The 19192-nt window shown below is 33.6% G+C and overlaps 1 protein-coding gene across 2 annotated transcripts in view; it reads right to left on the bottom strand.

The window, feature by feature from the left end:
- The window catches only part of ADGRB3 (adhesion G protein-coupled receptor B3), a 750487-nt gene that overhangs the window by 46158 nt on the left and 685137 nt on the right, over positions 1-19192 (bottom strand). The window contains exons 19-24 of one of the 2 annotated variants that reach the window (XM_003809552.7): positions 17722-17872; positions 14878-14947; positions 12235-12301; positions 9803-9888; positions 3865-3963; positions 3377-3548 (exon numbers count right to left, since the gene is read on the bottom strand). In XM_003809552.7, coding sequence (XP_003809600.3) covers positions 3377-3548; positions 3865-3963; positions 9803-9888; positions 12235-12301; positions 14878-14947; positions 17722-17872 — 645 coding nt within the window. The remainder of the gene's footprint in view (positions 1-3376; positions 3549-3864; positions 3964-9802; positions 9889-12234; positions 12302-14877; positions 14948-17721; positions 17873-19192) is intronic. The other variant, XM_057302535.2, reaches the window with a different exon arrangement.

The raw sequence follows: 19192 nt of genomic DNA, 5'->3' as shown, positions 1-19192 counted from the left end.
ATTATACATATGTAACTAACCTGCACAATGTGCACATGTACCCTAAAACTTAAAGTATAATAAAATAAATAAATAAAGTGAAGAGCAGTAGAGATAAAACTGTATTTCTAGGATCCAATTATAAATTATCAAGTAGATTAATAGATATAAATCACTACCTAATGTTTTACATAGAGCTATCTATTCCATTTTCTTTGGTATATCTTTATGAAATTATTGTTCAGTGGAGACACAGAGGATATGGGAAGATACTTCTCTTGGACCATGGTAATGTCAGGGCAATGTGATCACAAGTAATCTGAGATATACCCATTGCTAGTGTCAGGCAATATACCTTTAGAAGGTCAAAAAGAATTTCGGTGTTCCAAATGAGGCCTCCTATGATACCTTCCTTGGGATCTGTAAAATCCTTCTAAACAAGGTGTTTAAATGAAATCTTCCTCTAGGAATTCTGAAGCAGACTTGCCCTATACCTGAAATCTGCTCTGTGTATTTACAGCAATGTTATAGGGTATTTTTAAGATTCAATTAAAAAAAAGAAATATGTGATTTGCCATTTCAGTGATGGAGATAAAGAGTGTTATGACACTCTGCTGTTAATTTATTTGCTATAAAATTATTCAACTTGAACTAATAATTGAAAATGCAACAACAGAGATGTATCCATATTTTTATTTTCCATTAGTACAGAAAACATGTATTTAGAGACACCTACTTTAGCAGAAGCATTTATTATATGATTGATTTAATTACTTGTAAATCATTGATTTTGACAGTTAATAGTCCAATTAGCAAGTATGAAAAAGTTCTGAGGGAAATCTAGAATTTTTGTGCCAAGTATTTTTCTTCTTGTAAACAGCAAACATTTGATAATTAGCCATCATAATATCTGCCACTTTAAAACCTGCATATTTTGATGATAGCTTAAAACTATCTATCAAGCTTATCCTGAAGAAAAAGAGAAGCTTATATAGTGATGCAGCACTGTTCTACTCCTAAACACCTAAGGTATTAATATCTTCTAAAACTGCATGTAGGTATATCATCATGTATCTTACTCCTGAAATACTTCATCCTTAATCATCAATCAAAAACATATTATGCGTCTACTCATTTAGAGCAATCTTGTTACTTAATTATTAGCAATAATATTAATATAGAAGACCCATAAGATAGTTATAGTTGGGGAACATAAGCTAAATTATTATTCAATTTCCTCTTAATTTCTACTCCTTTGGTCTATAAATAATTCAATACTTGGAAGATTTTTAATGCTGATATTCTAGGTAGAAACTTGCTAAGGGAATAGTAAGGCTTGGCAACTGTAAACGACATCAGACTTTTTAAATGCTAAAATACTCTCCTCCCCTTGCAATGTGAAGTTATTGTTAATTGGTTTTCATTGATTTTCTACATAGAATGTTCTTAGAATACATGTGGGTTTATTATGGACATCTGTATCTTATTAAGACCTTTATGCAGCCAACAAATATATGAAAAATAGATCATCACCACTGGTCATTAGAGAAATGCAAATCAAAACCACAATGAGATACCATCTCATGCCAGTTAGAATGGCGATCATTAAAAAGTCAGGAAAGAATAGATGCTGGAGAGGATGTGGAGAAATAAAAAGGCTTTTACACTGTTGGTGGGAGTGTAAATTAGCTCAACCATTGTGGAAGACAGTGTGATGATTCCTCAAGGATCTAGAACTAGAAATACCATTTGACCCAGCATTCCCATTACTGGGTATATACCCAAAGGATTATACATCATTCTCCTATAAAGACACATGCACACATATGTTTATTGCAGCACTGTTCACAATAGCAAAAACTTGGAACCAATCCAAATGCCCATCAGTGATAGACTGGATAAAGAAAATGTGGCACATATACACCATGGAATGCTCTGCAGCTATTGAAAAAGGATGAGTTCATGTCATTTGCAGGGACATGGATGAAGTTGGAAACCATCATTCTCAGCAAACTAACACAGGAACAGAAAACCAAACACTGCATGTCCTTATTCATTAGTGGGAGTTGAACAATGAGAACACACGGACACAGGGAGGGTAACAACGCACACCAGGTCCTGTCAAGGGTTGGGGGCTAGAGGAGGGATAGCGTTAGGAGAAATACCTAACGTAGATGACAGGTTGATGGGTGCAGCAAACCACCATGGCACATGTATACCTATGTAACAAACCTGCACGTTCTGCACATGTATCTCAGAACTTAAAGAATAATAAAAAATAAAATAAAATAGCTCAGAAATATTGTTCTTCCCATCTGATAAATCAGGTAAAAGCCTCTAGTTATCTCTGCACATCACTGCGAAACTATAGGGTTTATACTCATACGTACATGTGTTTTTTTGCAATGTGCACATTGCAATAAAGTTCTCAAACAAGCTAGTTAATGCAAAATGACAGAGTAGACTGTTTTCTCAAAGTGACTAGCATGGCACTATGTCATGTGTGTTTTTGTCACCAGTCATCCCTAGAGTAAATGCTAAAATGACTCATAAACCTTATAAATACTCTCAGTGCTTGCAAGCATTCAAAATAATTTTCACACAGGTTGGAAAACAACATTTTATTTCTAAACAACTCAAGTCTGAAATCTCTCACTGTCCTGGATGGATCTGGTGCTAGTTAGTGTCTCCATTCATGAAATATGACTTATTTCTTCCCCTACTACTGACAATAAACCTCAATCATGATCCAGAGAAATGCTGATATGATAATACCTCTACAGTTCTTGGAGATAATCACTGCCTATCATGTCTCACTGTATACATTTTTAGTATTTTTCTAAAAGTAAACATCCATATCAAAAGCAATAATCCATAGTAATCATAACCAAAACTTAGTATAGAGACAAAAAATCTAAGCATTCATCTTCAATGCTTTCTGCTTAAAATAGTATTAGTTAATATATGCAATGAGGGTGTGCTGTGTGAAGAAACATGAGTTAGGGAATAAGCTTAAGAACTATCACTGCATTATGCTCATGAACTGTGTCTTTAAAACTTACGCCTCTATGCCCTCTTATTCCCTAGTTTTTCTAACAAGACTTATTTATACAAATCATTCCATGTAGCTTCTTTTAAATCTATTCTTCCTGGCTTTTGACACCTCTGGTTGTGTTTTTCCTGGCATAGTCCCATCTGTTCTAATCTGTCACTTTCAGAGTGCTGAGGGCTCTCCCAAGCTGTGTCTTAAAGCATTCCTTCAGCTTTGATTCCCAAGTGATTGTCAATGGAGGAGACCAGCTTTAATCTGAACATCAAGACATTAAAAGATCATTCTTTTTAGCAAGGAAATACCATTCCAACCATCACTGTTCTCTATCACAAGAATGCTTCTCACCTCTCTCCGAAGAATGCAGTGGACCATGACTATAACAAAGCCTTGCAATGAATCAAACACAGCAAAAAGTATTTGAAACAATATGGAGCGTTTATCTGTCATGGCCAGAACTGCAGACATCCACGTCAAAGCCAGAAGGGGCAACACCACGCAGGAGCTCCAAAGAGACGCCCTGTTGAGACCAAGAAAGTAACATTACGTAGCTGTACATCACACCCCAGGCCATAGCCAAACCCCCATTCAACAAAGCATTTTTGTATGTGGTTCCAAGACCATTAACTTGGAAACCACAAAGCAGATGACATTTGAGAGTCTTATTTTTTTTTTATATACTATCCCACAATAGCTATAAAGACAGTTGCCAATTATAAATATTTAAATATACTCTCTGGTCTTGTATTAGAAAACACAATTTTTTTCATCATAGCATTTTCTCACATGCACTGTAAAAGATTTGTAACAAGAAGATGTAAATGATTGGGACTAACATGGCGTTACTGGCGGTGGTGGCTGACAAAGCTGTTGTTGAAACTACTCCACACTTGGCACATTTGAGCGTCAAACCGCTATGAGGCTCACTCATCTGACTGCAAACAAACAGAACACCCACAAAAAGAACAAAATATTGAATTGTCACCAAAAAAAAATTGCTGCTGCAAGTTAGCTTTTAAATACGATTTCATGCAGAAAAGTATATTTATCAAAAATGTATGCTCTAGGTTGTTGTAAAGACGCATTTATACTACAAATTATCTTTGTAACATTTACCCTTTAATATGGGCCTTTGTTGCATGCAAAACATATTTCCATCATTACACCATAAGTGGCCCTTGTGTCTATTGATCAAAGTTGCTCAATACACTGAGTTAAACATAAGCATGTGCTTCTGTAGACATACAGTGAAAACCCTTTATTCAGACCCCAATAATCAAACATGTGAGGACTCCTAGCCCTGAGGATGTTCATTGTTAATTACAGAAGGCATATATATCTGTGAAAACCTTCTGAAATGTAAATAATTATCTCAGAAGTCCAACATAGGAAGAAATGGATTTTAGGAGTCTTCAATTATTTGTTGAAGATGTAATTTTTTTCTCAACAGATTCATATTTTGAAATTTCTTATAATATGTATCATCCACATTTTAGGATGATCTGAATATAGGGGCTGATGAAATTTGATGAAATATTAGTTGATAATAAAAGAGTGATAGTTTTCTGCTTTAATAAAACACATTTAACATCGTCATTAAGTTCAAAATATTATTTCTGAACATTTGTCATAGACTCCAACCTCCTAGCATTTAAATGGTCTATTCTTGTCTAGAGGATTTTGCACATAAATTCAGATTCAAACAATTCATACTCCATCTACTACATTATAGAAGCAAAGTTACATTATATGGAAAAACTTTACACACATTTTGCTTTAGAAAACTGTACCTTGAAAATTACAGATTTATTAGAAAATAAACCTTTTAGGAAAAACCAAAAAGAAATTACTTGAATTAAAAATTCCAAACAACTTGGAATAATGCTCTGAGGTGTGCATAGTCCATTCCTATGTGGTATCTATGTCTAAAATGATTACTCTGTAGGTTTTCTTAAAGAATCTTATAGCGGAGTTGCATTACTATGTGTATAAGAAAAGTGGCAGAAGAGAGAAAGTTGTAAGATGCTCATAATTTAGAACTCTGGTTTATTTTAAATAAGGGTACTCACTTGTGAATAGTGCTGATATGAGATAATAAATCTGAAAGTGATTAATTAAGTAGATTGATCAGCAGATCCTGTGAGAAAAATCAAAGCTTTCAGACATGAGTGTGGGGGTGGGGAATATGACACTAAATCCCTCGCTTTACTGATCCACTCCAGGGCACATGTAGTAGCCAAATGTGTCCAAATGTTTCAAAATAATATGTAAACATTAGTCTATCCAGTTTAGTTTAGGAATGCCTTAATGGACATGCCGATGTGTACATCCCAAAGGAGTACATAGCCTAGTATTCTCCACAGTGGCTGCACATCAGCTGTCTGTCTGGCCCCAACCACAAAGACTCTAATTTAATAGGACTTAGGCATCTGCTTTTTTTAAAGCTCCGTAGATTATGCTGATGAACAAACAAGAACAAGTACCACTTCTCTAACTAAACATTTGCATTTCTTTAATCTTGTTAAATCTGATCAGATTAATATGAAAAAGGCATGAATTAGTTATATATTGTTTCCTTTATCACGGAAGATAGGCTGTATGGTGTTCACACTTCAAACACTGATGCAGTTGTCTTTCTTAATCTAAGAATATGTTGCCTCTAGGCTCTGAAACAAGATCGAAAGCCAAATATTACTAAAAAATAATTTTAAGTACATAGTGTAAGTATTTTAGACCTGAAAACTGTGATTTAATCTAAGTATGGGACTGTCTGAAAATAAATCTTAAGCCATTACTTAAAATGCTTATTTGTCTTTATTTGATATTTATTTGAGTCTAACTAGAAGACCTATGCCTACTTCCCTTAGTCAGGGCTAACTGTTAAAAACTATGCTTGATGTTAACTGGTAGGACACCTTTGGCATTCTATTACTGGATGTGCATAAAGTAGAATAAAGATAAGTTACCTAGAGACATGTAATGTTTTTTCCTAGTTTACGTGACCACTATAGAAATTAATATAATATGAAAAACACATAGTCTAGATGCTAAATTGAGTTGCTGCATTGAAAAATGAGATCTTGTTTCTTTATTATAGAAGAAATTATTCATTTATAAAATTAAAAGTTCAAACAGTAAAAAAAACCTTGAGTTGTCCATACATCTAAATTTAACCAATATATCCACCAGGGCACCAGGGTAGGATCACATTATAGAAACAAAGTCACATTAAATAGAAACACTTTACACACATTACTCTTCAGGTAGTTCTGTCTGCTCCTGTTATTACTGTGGGTCTTAAAATCTACAGGTTCTAGTTTCCCTTCTCCATGTTATTTTTCCTTTTTCTTTAAAGAAAAAAAGTCTGACTGATTTATTGTTAATAACATAAAATATTCCCTGGAAAGGAAATGCGCCAGCCTCTCTTTAAAAAAAAAAAAATCACATGAAATTTGTAAAGGGTAAGTCATACTTTCCTTAGTTTCAGGTACATAAGACAAAGACGTTTAAGGCAGTAGATAAGAAAATTCCACTGCAGAAAAATAGAGAAACTTAAATTTTCTGCTTAAGATGTTCTAAAAATATACATGCCTTTTTTAATCCTGATTTTATTCACTCTATCATTTTATTTAAGATGTGTTGTATTTACAATAAATTCCTTCTTGGTAAACTAATGGGTACTAGGCTTAATACCTGAGTATAAAATAATCTGTACAACAAACCCCTGAGACACAAGTTTATCTGTGTAAAAAGCCTGTACTTCTACTCCTGAACTTAAAAGTTAAAAAGAAAAAAGAAAAAAGAATTTCAGTAGAAAAAATATTAATATAGTTTGTGTATTATAAAACTTGTTAAACTATTGTATTATTTATTAAACATTCACTTATTAATTCCTTATAAATATTTATTGAGCACAAACTATATGGTTGGCTGTTTCTAATAACTGATTATAAAAAAGAAGAAAGGGAACAAAGAAACAGAAAAAATGGGAGAAGGAACATCTTGGTACAATATTTGGTTTTTAATAACAACATAGTTGTAAAACAAATGCTTGATATATGTGTATATTCAAATAAGCTGAAATGATTTTTACAATTAGGAGGATTGGTTGTCAAGTCGACCAATTAGTTTCCTGCTTAATGTTTCTTTAGTTAGTTTTGATTATTTCTTCTTCACTGGGGACTGTTCTTCACTGTCCTCACTACTTTTCTGTGAACTAAAATTATTCAAACCTCTATAGCTTCCAAAAATTTCCTTCAATCACACTTTGGAATGGAGTACAAATTTCAATCTATATTTGCTTAAGCTAAAACAGTACTTTATATTAGAAATATAATTTGAAAACCCAAAGTAATTAATTTGTTAATAGTTCTTTTCTGCTTTGGACAGTAGCCAACATTCTGCTTTTATAACGTAAGTTAACATTTCTGTTTCTCTAGCAGCGGCCTTTGAACCAGAAAAACACCCACTCAGTTTTGCCAGTGAAACATATGTAACTTCTAAGAATATGTTTAGAATAACTTATTTGTTAATATGTAGATTGGAATGGATAACTTCTAAATTCATAATAAGACACTATTGTCATTTCTTCTAAACCTATACGATCTCTTATAAAGAGCTATATGAATTAAACTGGGCTTTACACATAAAATAATTAAATAAGAAAAAATAAGGGTATTCACTTGTTTTTTAAATTTTTTATTAAATTTTTTTTTTATTAAATCCTCAACATCATATTCATTTCGATGATCTCATCTCTTTTTATGACCTTCATGTCTTGGATGGTGGAATCATGGATTCTTGATTGACAGTTAGAGGCCTTCAAAAACAACCTAATCTGTTCAGGTTGGCTTCTCAGAAGAGCAGCCACTGTTGAGTGAATGCTTGCTATATGTTAGATACTCTAAAGTGTGCTTTATACACATTATATTTTCATATACTCTATGAGGCAGGAGTTATTTTCCCCATTTAACAGATGAGGAGACTGAGTTGCAAAAAGTAACATGCCCAAAGGCACATAGACACAGCTAGTAAATTGCAGAGCTTCATCTTAACCACTAAAGAGTCCCATTTTATTGTTGATGTTGTTTAAATTATGTTAAGTTTATACTACTAGCAGCAGAACTGAGTTTCTATCCCAGTACTCAGTCTGATCAGTATATTCTTACATGATTAATCTGGACAGAAATAACTGAAGAAGCTTACTTCAATTTCCACCACATGTGGCATAATAACAAGAGTAATTGTGTGAAAGTTTTGTGTTCAAATGATCTAGAAAGCTGTGCTTCTACTACGTTCAAGTCTACATATTTAAGGTTGTTACAGAAACTCGTCTGCAGTGAAAAAAGCCTCTAAATGAGAGAAGTGATCCCCGCTCAGGAAGAAACTTTCAGTCATGTTTTTATTACGCTATTGCATTTCTAATGTTTTACATAAATGATATCAAATTTTTATATTGAAAGCCATTAAATTTAGTCTTTTGCTAGGGAAAATAAATACCCAGATTATCTTATTGTATAAATCATTACATAGGTTATAAGAACACAAAGGACTTAAAATTTCATAAGTAACTGATCAATTAGTAGGACTATTAAATAATACCATAAATTATGGAAGAAAAGAATATTACATGGGTAAGTTTTGAATGAGGTTACAGTTCAATGGAAAGGAGAAAGCTGTAAACTTTCTATAGGGAAGGACACAAAGAAAAAACAAAGGCATTAATACTTCAAGTGTCAACAAATTTATATGATAAAGGATGATGTCACCTTAAAAAGCTACTAACTATATATGAGACGTTACTGTCATTATATATACATATTTTTTATTTTATTTTATTTTATTTTGTTTTTTGAGACGGAATCTCGCTCTGTCGCCCAGGCTGGAGTGCAGTGGCGCGATCTTGGCTCTCTGCAACCTCCGCCTCCCAGGTTCACGCCATTCTCCTGCCTCAGCCTCCCGAGTAGCTGGGACTACAGGCGCCCACCACCTCGCCCGGCTAATTTTTTTGCATTTTTAGTAGAGACGGGGTTTCACTGTGGTCTCGATCTCGTGATCCGCCCACCTCAGCCTCCCAAAGTGCTGGGATTACAGGTGTAAGCCACCGTGCCCGGCCAGATATATATTATAATATATAATATGTCATCAGATATTTATATATTATAATAACAGTAAAATTAAAGGAGATGCTTTTCTAAATTTTATGAGGTTAAAGTGTGAAAATTATGAATAACTCTTTTTAGCCAGTTAGATTAAAAATGTCATAAAGAATGAAAATATAAGACATAAATAGTGCTTGATAAGTAATTATTCCAAGTGAAGATTTTTTTCCTGATATATACAATTAGTCAAAGAAAACATAGTATTTTGCCCTGTTTAGGTTTGCTTGTTCTGATTCTGTTCTGTCACATACCAACACTGTGTTCAATCTACCTCCTGTTCTTTGTGACCAAAACCAGGAAGGCTTTGAAAACCCTTACCTAACGACAACTATTGCAAGTAAAGCCTTAATGTTTAACGTTCTTATCTGACAAGCAGGCAATATGCACAAATACACTCTGAATTTCTTCATGGTCTGTTATAGTAGTTTTAGATTTTTGGTCATATTGCTTAAAAATAGCACATTGGAAACTTTTATATGGCAGAATCTACTGGACACACTAGTACATCAATAACAAAATTCAAGGCAGAGTCAAACGCAGTCAGTGATGGTCTGAAATTGGAGTATGGGATTCACTGGTAAATAACCTTCAAAATCCACCAATTGCAGCTTACCCGGCTCTGTGTTTGAGCTTTTTATCTAGGATTCCATCTCTGGAAACAAGTTTATTAAATACCAAAATGCCAATCACCATGTTGACCTGTCAAACAGAAACAAAGTTGACCTTTCAATGATATTGAAGGGAATCAGGTCCCTGTTTCTCCTGAAAATCCTATTTTTATCAATTCATAACCACCGTATCACTAGTAGTGGTATGAAGCACTCTCAAACATTTTATAAGTGAGCAGAGGCATACGGAACAATTTAACAGTGGTGTGCTACTTTAAAGTTGTAAAGTACATTAAGTTCATTTAATTTCCATGCTTTGCAGTTAACACTGGGGAAATTAACCTTCAATTGCCTGACTTTTAAATGGTACCATACTATGCCAATCTGGCATTCTTCTGTCTGAGTCAACCCTGAGTAAAATCATTTGGCTAAAGGAGTTTTACCCTATGCCCATGAGCCAGGAGATTCTGAATCTTCGAGTATGAGGTTAGGGTGAGCCCTGGCAGCAAAAGGTGCTGATTATTTGTCATTATTCCCAACACAGAGGACAGAATGCTTAAATTCCTCATGCTGTGTGGTTATTCTTTTCTGTGGAAGGGGAGCATTTTGATGTACCATGCTTTTCTAGGCAGAAAGGAAAGCCTATTCAATTCACCAGAATCTTTTCCACAATGGACACTAGTGCCAATTTTTAAAATATGCTCTAGTGTACAGTTCTATCATTTTATTTCTAAGACTTTCTTATTCTCACGTAAAAGGTCTTTTGCATGATACATGAAATGAAATCACACATATTTTTCCTTTTTCAAGTAAAACTGTAAAAACTGCATAGATGTCTATTTGTACCAGCTTATGATGAGCCCCGACAGTTCTCTAATCTACCAACACTTTCTGATCAAGGAATCCAGTCCAATGAGTAAATGAAAAATATGTTCTTCTTTTTGCCTTTCTTGCCTCTTTCCAATCTTGGTGTAACCCTGCCCTGCTGCCAATGAAGATGGTGAATATAAAGCTAAAATGTGTCCAGTTGCTAATGTAAGGAAGATGCAAAACACACCTATTAAGTATGGACTTAGGAAGAGTCACTCTTCGTAGTTTCCTAACATGATACCACTTAATCAAGAGAATACTTATTCATCTATGTACCTCTCATTTAAACTAAGAGAAAAAGTGTATTCTATGGATTCTAGTAATCTACAACTTAATCATAAGGGAATCTGTCACCCCTCCAATTGACCATACTTTGGTGTTTCAATTATATACATACTCTGTTTCTTCATTTTAGCGTTATATTGGCATTAAACTAGAAGCTTAGGGAAATAGTTCAGTTGATTAAATAAAAATTCAAAGCAGCAGACAAAAAAGGTGTCTAATAGTTTTGATTTCCCTTTGCACTAAGGTTCTTGCCTTGATTTTATTTTTCTTGCAAATTATAGACAGTTTCTGCTCCCTGTTACAGCTTAGTTGAGGGAGAACAAGCTTAAAGGGAGAAAAAACTGACATATCAGAATTAGTAGGATGTCACTACCTTCCAATTTTTTGAATGAGTCATTCAAGAAACCAAAGAGTAACTTTCCAATTAGAAATATAATTGTATAGCAATATGAATATTTGTATTTAATTTAGACAGTTTCTTTCCTCCCTTATTTTCTTTAAAGATTTATTGGGCAAGAAAAACTTGTAATCAATAAATCCAAAAGGAGAAAGAGAAAGGCAAATTGGAAGGAAATGTTTCACATTACCATAGTTTAAAATTTTAAACAATTATTTTGTGGTTTCAAAAGAGAAATTTAAAATCCTTATCTATAACATATGGGAATGATTCTTAAACAGAGATGATTTTGACCCCCAGGGACCATCGGAAAATGTCTGAAGATGTTTTTGAGTGTTATGACTAGGGGGTACTACTGGTATGTAGTAGGTAGAGAAGAAGGATGCTGCGGAACCTGCTAAAACACATAAGACGGCCTCTGCAACAAACAAACATGATCCAAAATATCAGTATCACTGAGGTCGAGAATATATTTCCTTTAGATATTTGATAGGGGCAGCATTAAAGAGATTTCCCTATTAATAACCATATGTAATAACCATATGTATTGTACAGAATAGTGTAAAGGTGAAATTATGGTAAATGATGAGATTCTATACATTAAAGAGGAAGAATTCATTAAAACTTACTCAAACTTCTTCAAAAATCTGAAATTACTGTAAGAGAAATACCACACTCCCAGTTTAATATTCTTCAGTATTCAAAATAAGAATATTTTAGAATAATAAAAGGCTGAATAACAATTGATATTCAATTAGAATAATAGTCCATTGAACTTTAAAATTTCTACACAAGAACTACATTATCAAAATTGCCACTCTAATTGAAAGAAAGTAGTCTTTTTTTTTTTCTAAGAAAACAAAATAAGTTGATTTTGATGTTTACCAGGACAACAGCGGCTGCAGGTCCCACAAAAGCATAGAGTAGTCCTCCTTCAAGAGAGAGCCAGCAGCTGAAAATAACATTAGATAAGAACTAACAAAAATTAGTGACAAGTATTAGACCACTAAAGTGTGATACAAACAACTTAGATTATATATTTTGCCTTGGAATTTTGGCACATGTTAAACATTTGTAATAAAAAAATACATAGAAGATGTAGAAAAAAACTAGAATTATATCATTTCATAAGTAAGAAATACTATATATATCTAACTGAAAAGAAAGTTTTATTACAAGGTTTTACTTTCAGGCAGTTGAAACATTTTAGACAAATTACTATTGCAGTGAGGTTTCTATATTTACTGTCATTACAAAGTTGGGTATTATTTACATTTCATAAAATGCTGCTTTATATCCATTATGGATTTTTTCAAATGTACTTTAAAGCAAGACCAGTGTATTTTTTTTAGAGTTTTAGACGTGCCATTTACCTGCTCTTCCTCGAGGTCATTGAAATATTGGGAGAAATTGGTTTAAAAGCCATCATTGCAGGGAATGGATAAGCTACATTTGCATGCTATTTTTCTTCTAATTTTACTTTTTCACCAAACTACTAAGAAAATTCTCTAAAGATAAGCTTTTGAATAAAAATAAGTGCAGCTGTGTTTGTTTCGATGCCTAAATTCACCAAGAGATGTAGGTTTGCATTGATAGAGACAAGATAATCCATTTGGGGAGAAACAGTCTCTCACAGCAGAGGGAAATGCAGAGGGAATGGGGCTGACACTGGAGGCTTTGCAGGGTGGCACATCTGCTCATGAAGAATCCAGGAAAGTGAAAATGAGGGAAGTGTGAGGGGCTGCTGGTGCAAAAAGTCATGGCCACCATTTCATGCACCAGTTTTTTGACATTTGACCCTTTAACTATTTCTTCTCAGCTTACAGAATCAGCCTGCTGCCTTCAAAAGCAGTAACAATGAACAGTAGCTGCTCTGTATCTGTTCTAACAATAAACTGCTCTATGTTAATTGTGATGGTGGTTACACGAGTTATGTATTTCGCAAAACTCACAGAACTATACACTTAATAGGGTGAATGTTACTCTATGTAAATTATATCTTAAATATATTTACCTAGTAATTAATTATATATGTACACAAAGAGATACTATATCAGCATAGATATACACAAATATGTGTACGTATATTCAAAGCCTGCATTTAGTTATTGCTCCTTGACATAACAGCAGAAAGATAAAACCGTACTTTTCCACTTTAATATCTATTTTTAAATAAAATACCTGGAGAAAAAAACCTTAGTCTGACAGAACACTTTAGATTGTGTCTCTAAGACTGCCACTAAATTCCCACTGTATTTTTGTGTAAACTAATCTCTGCCACTAAATTTCCACTGTAATTTTATGTAAACTAATCTTGAAACTGAGGTTTAGTATATCTTTCAAGATATACTAATAGAGATTCAGTATATCTTTAATTTTTTCCCTAGGGGTTTACACTGTTATAAAAATTTACGGTTATAAAATAAATGCATTACTTATTGTATTGTATTGGACTTCAATTATGAACTCTTTGAAAGTAGGAACCATCATATATAACCTTACTTATTCCCATATTCTCAATACAGTGACTTTCCAAAAATAGATGTATACCAATAATTATGCTATTGTAAAAAGTAATAAATTAAGGTGCTAGTGCTGTAGTAACCAGTACTGTGCCATCTATGCTATCAGAATTTTTAAAAATACTATAGATTGCACAAAAATGCTCTGATGACAGGAGCGTCTTAAACTTTTCAGAAGTTTCTTTAGGATAAACAGGTGAAATAATATCTCTCAGTATGTTTACAATTTGTACGAACCTACCAGAGGGTCTAATTGGCAGTGATTCCTACCTCAAACCCAAAATAATTAAACAGAACATCATGCTTTAAAACATATGCTTTTAATAAGATGCACATTTCTTTCCCCACTTCTTAACTGCCTCCTCAACTTGGATGCAGATAAAATAGAACATGAAAGTGCATTGTTTAGATTTAAAATGTTAAATTTAAACACAAATTCTCTCACAGAATTTATCAGCACTACCACTATAAAATAAGCTGGTATCATATACCTTTTCTCCCTTTTAATTTCTTCCACAGTCCAAGTATTTTCTAATGTAAAATCCATTGGTTCCCTTGATCTATAATTTTTAGTATGCATTACCCTAACATAGCAAGAAAACTTGAACTAACATGACAAAACTTGGTTAATAACAATACACATTATCATCAATGGAATTAGAAGCTCATAGCAGCACCACGTTCTAAAAAGTAAGTATGTCAAGACTTATCCAGTTCTCAATTTATTTGAGATTGGGCATGCACAATAAATATTGAAATATTTTAAAAGCCAAATATGCTGGTCTTATTAAGAAATGGGAAACTAAAACAAAGATTCTGAATAGTGCCACAACATTTATTTCTTAACCTTTGTAGATTTAAGCTACCTTGTTTTGTTCCTTACTAATGCAATTTCTACCATTGTTAATGATTCCATGATAAAGCGCAAGCCATCAGCAGTGCCAACCAAGACTCTTTGATGATTTATTAAATTATAAACATGATTTATCGCTGTGGATGGACTTACTAGTGATCAGTGCCATATCCTTTTGTTCTGGTGAAGCCTACTGATGTGGCCACTACTAATGCTGGTAAACCTGCAAGAAAAGCAATGTCACGCATTCATATTTAGCTATAACCACTATGCATATTGGTCTAAGAAAAGCCAGAACAAACTCCAGGTGCTCAAATTAGACAAACTATCTTTGGATGAGTCACTTCACAAGGTATGTTTCTATTACAGGATTTCTTTCAAGTTGAAAAATATGAGAGAGGTACCTGAGCTTTTAACTTACTGCACTTCTCTGGTGTTGCTAGGTTACCACCACATTTGACACGGGTTTAAATGGAAGTAATAACAGAGATTTAGTACATCTTTTAAGTTATTTTTTCCCTAGGGGTTTACACTGTTATAAAGGAAATTTATAGTTATAAAATCAGAAAGGCAAAAACTGGATGTTCTGGTATGATGTAATATCGGAGAAGTGGAACATTCCATTGGCCACATATTGATCCACATCAAGCTGTACTTATAATAAGACAGAAAAAAAATACATCTTATCAGTTAACACTTTCGTTATAATTTGCTTATAATAACAAGAATGTAGAAACAGGGAGTTCAATTACCTACATACCTGCTCCAATTCTGAGCTAGCATCTTCTTTTAGTTTACGTTTATGGGAATTACACTTACCTCATTCAAGTTCAATGGAACCTCCCTGTATTTTGGTAGAGTCTCTAATCTATGCTGTTTAAAGGTTTTTTTTTAAGTTTTGGTTATGCCTTCTTTTCAGGAAGATCATGTTTGCCTTTTCCGGTTGAAAAATCCATCATCTAATCATCTTATTGTATGTCCTCTGTCTGTCTTCTTTCTTACTATCATTTCACATACCTCCTGCTATTCTCTTCTGTGAGCCTTCTCTAGTGGCATCACATTCCTTCATGAGATTTAATGACAAGAACTATGGAAAACATCTCAGAAGGACACACCATAGTGTTAAATAAACACTGGTGACTACATATATATGTATATAAAATTATAAATATATAGTCCCCTTCTCATCCTTATCCTCCCTTTCCTCCTCTTCCCTTTCCTCCTTCTGTTTCTCCTCTTCTTGTCCCTCCTTCTCCTCTTCCTCCACACATGTCATTTGTTGATTTTTTTTGATTGACTGGGCCAAGTTCATTAGGAAAAAAAATCCCTCATGGGTTATAACTGAAGAATTAATAGTATTTATTTCATACAATTTAGATTAAATTTTTTCTAGATTCATTTTATTGTACTTGTTCATAATGAAACACACACACCACTATTCTGCCAACCCATAAACTTTCTGATACTTTTAGCACCATCAGTTCAGGTTTTTGCTACCTAGAGTAGTTTAATATTAACTATAAATACAGAGACTGTCTGTGAACCCTCTCCTCAAAATCTTTAGTAATAATTTTAAACAAGGTAGTCACTAATCTTGAAAATCACCATGTTTTATTCTTCATCAAAAAATGTGTTCTTTTACCTGTATTCTGTATTTCTTAGAATGGTACTAATTCATGGCAAAAGTGTCCCTTGATTTAAATACTATCTCAACTTTAGAAGGCCTTTGTCATGAAATTTAGCAAAAATTTGATGAAATTCTAAGTAGAACAAAGTCTTCAACTTTTGTGTTGGTGTGAGATAGGGTCTTACTCTGTGACACAAGTTGGAGTGTCGTGATGTGATCTTGGCTCACTGCAACCTCCACTTCCCAGGCTCATGCAATCCTCCCACCTTAGCCTCCCGAGTAGCTGGGACTACAGGTATGTGCCATCACTCCCGGCTAATTTTTTGCATTTTTGGTAGAGATGGGGTTTTGCCATATTGCTCAGGCTAATCTCGAACTCCCGTGCTCAGGTAGTCCACCTGCGCTCAGGTAGTCCACCCGCTTTGGTTTCCCAAAGTGCTAGGATTACAGGCGTGAGCCACCATGTCTGGCCTACTCTTCAACTTCTTATTAATTGCTTTTCCATTTGTCTGTGGATAAAGTCCTAATTTATTAGCTAGACATAATAGACCTTGCTGAAACCTAATGAATAATATTTATGTGTTATTGATCATATTTTTCCAGCCTAAATTACTCTGGAATTGTTATAAGTACACTTATTTGTAATTTCCCAGGTTCCTCCTAGCATCCCATATGCCAGTCTTCAATACAGTAGATATTATTGTATATTTGGGCTTTTTCTAAAAGTAGCTTCTTAAATTAACTAGGCTATCATTAGAATTGGCCCTATAATATAGATCTTTGAGATGTCCATGTCATGAGGCAATTTGAGAGAAACTTCTTAATAAACATGAGTAAAGAATTAATTCTCAGTCTGTCAGCAATTCTGTTTCTACTTTTGAGGGCCACGTCAACAAGCTGTGAGGTTTCATTAATTCTCTAAATGGTGTTCTCCCTATGAAATGAATCGCTTTTATTCTTTAATTGCTTTGAGATTTCTTGAAATGAAATCTTCTAAGTTTTCTTGGTGGGAGTACATGCCTAGTGAACCATCACACATTAGGCCTTGAAAATTTTAAGGTATTTTGCACTTTCAGAAAATATTAACAGAGAGCACTGTTTTTCTGTGTGTAGGCATCTCGGGGTCTCATTTCATACTATCTAGACATTGTTGAATGTTAACTGACTAGCTAAATGAGCATTCAATACTTACTTCCTTTTAAAGTTCCAAATGACCAATGAATGTTCAAAACTGACCAGCTCATGTATTTTCACTTCCATAGATTAAATTAGACACAAAGTAGCCTGTGTCTAATCACTCATGACTGCTTTATAATATGTGTTCAACGTCATTTTGAGAAGAGCACGAAAGGGTATATCAATATGCTTACCCCATCCAAGGCACAAAAAGCGTTTTCTTATAAGCCGTGTCCTAATTTTTCCAGTTACAGCCATATATGATTGCCACGCCTCAGTCAAAACCCAACAGAATGAAGCCAGGAAGAAAAAGTGCAAAAATGCAGTGGTGGTTGTGCAGATACTCTGTGGAAACAAACAAACAAAAAGACTCACACTGAACCTGGGAGAGGGAAAATGATATGCTCTTCAGAGGATTGTTAATCTCTGATTCATTGCTTTTATTTCAAATATCTACTTCTCCTCAGTGACAAGAGTAATTATTTACAGAAATTATAAACCCTGTAGTCTTTATGCTCTATACAGTATTTACAATGGAAAAAAAAAGTCTAATTTCATTTTTGCACTTAATTTTTTATGAGAAGAACCCTGAATGTAAATTTGAACTCAAGGGAGATTAAAATTATTGTTTTACTTGAATTTTTAAAACATAATTATGAAAATTATCTTTTCTTTGATTTAATTTGTTACAGACATCTTGCATAATTATTTTGGCTACATTCTTTATTCTTCCCTTTTAACAGATAATCGTTCTTTGTTGTTTTATCTGTGTTGATGCTAAAATTATATCTGTAAGAGTAACAGCCTTTCAAAAGAAAAAGATTAGTTTGCTCTTATACATGCATGATATTCAAGGTGTAACAGCAAAGTACAAAATGAGGTTTGGCTAATAACATAGTACAAAAATAACATATGTATTTTAAAGTACTTAATACAATGCTTCTATACTATTACTTTGCAATGTGTGTCCTCATCAAGTAATTTTGAAAAGCTAATCATGTCACCAGCAGTACAGGGCTAAGATTTTATAGATATTTTTCTTCACGTAACTTAATCACCTTGAATGTGCTTATCATTAGTTGTGACTCATCAGCAAAAGATCAGCAGCTTCATTTTGGTAAAGGTTGCTACTTTTTTCACTGTTGGTATAATTGCTTTATAAATCTTGTTGAAATGCAAGTCTTTATAAACCAGAACCAATAACAGGACTAATTTGTTCTTTTGTCAGTCATTCTCAGTCTTACCATTTTTAAAAACGGAAAATGGCAAAACAAAGACAGTAGAATTTTAAAAATTGTAAAAAAAACCAATACAAAGAAATAAAACTATAACCCATATCTTCTCATCTCTACCACCATCCACTGCTAATGCAGAATATCTTACTAGAATTTTTTGGCCCAAATTATTCATAGGATTTGTTAATTTTATTAAATTTCACCAGATGTTGACTTAGTTTGCCAGTTCTTCTAATCCTATAAAATGAACTTCAGCATGTTTATCCACCAGGTTGTGTAAATGATGACAGATAATGTTAAGAAGCTGAGTAGCACTGTGCTAGGTGTACAGCAAGAGCCCAACCAAATATGACTATTATCATCATTGTTATAAGCAGTAGTAAAACAAAACAATTTTTCAGCATGTGAATCTTTGTTTCATGTAGTACTT

Source organism: Pan paniscus, chromosome 5 (assembly GCF_029289425.2).
Source record: "Pan paniscus chromosome 5, NHGRI_mPanPan1-v2.0_pri, whole genome shotgun sequence".
NCBI lineage: Eukaryota > Metazoa > Chordata > Mammalia > Primates > Hominidae > Pan > Pan paniscus.
This window is presented reverse-complemented; position numbering and strand designations above follow the sequence as displayed.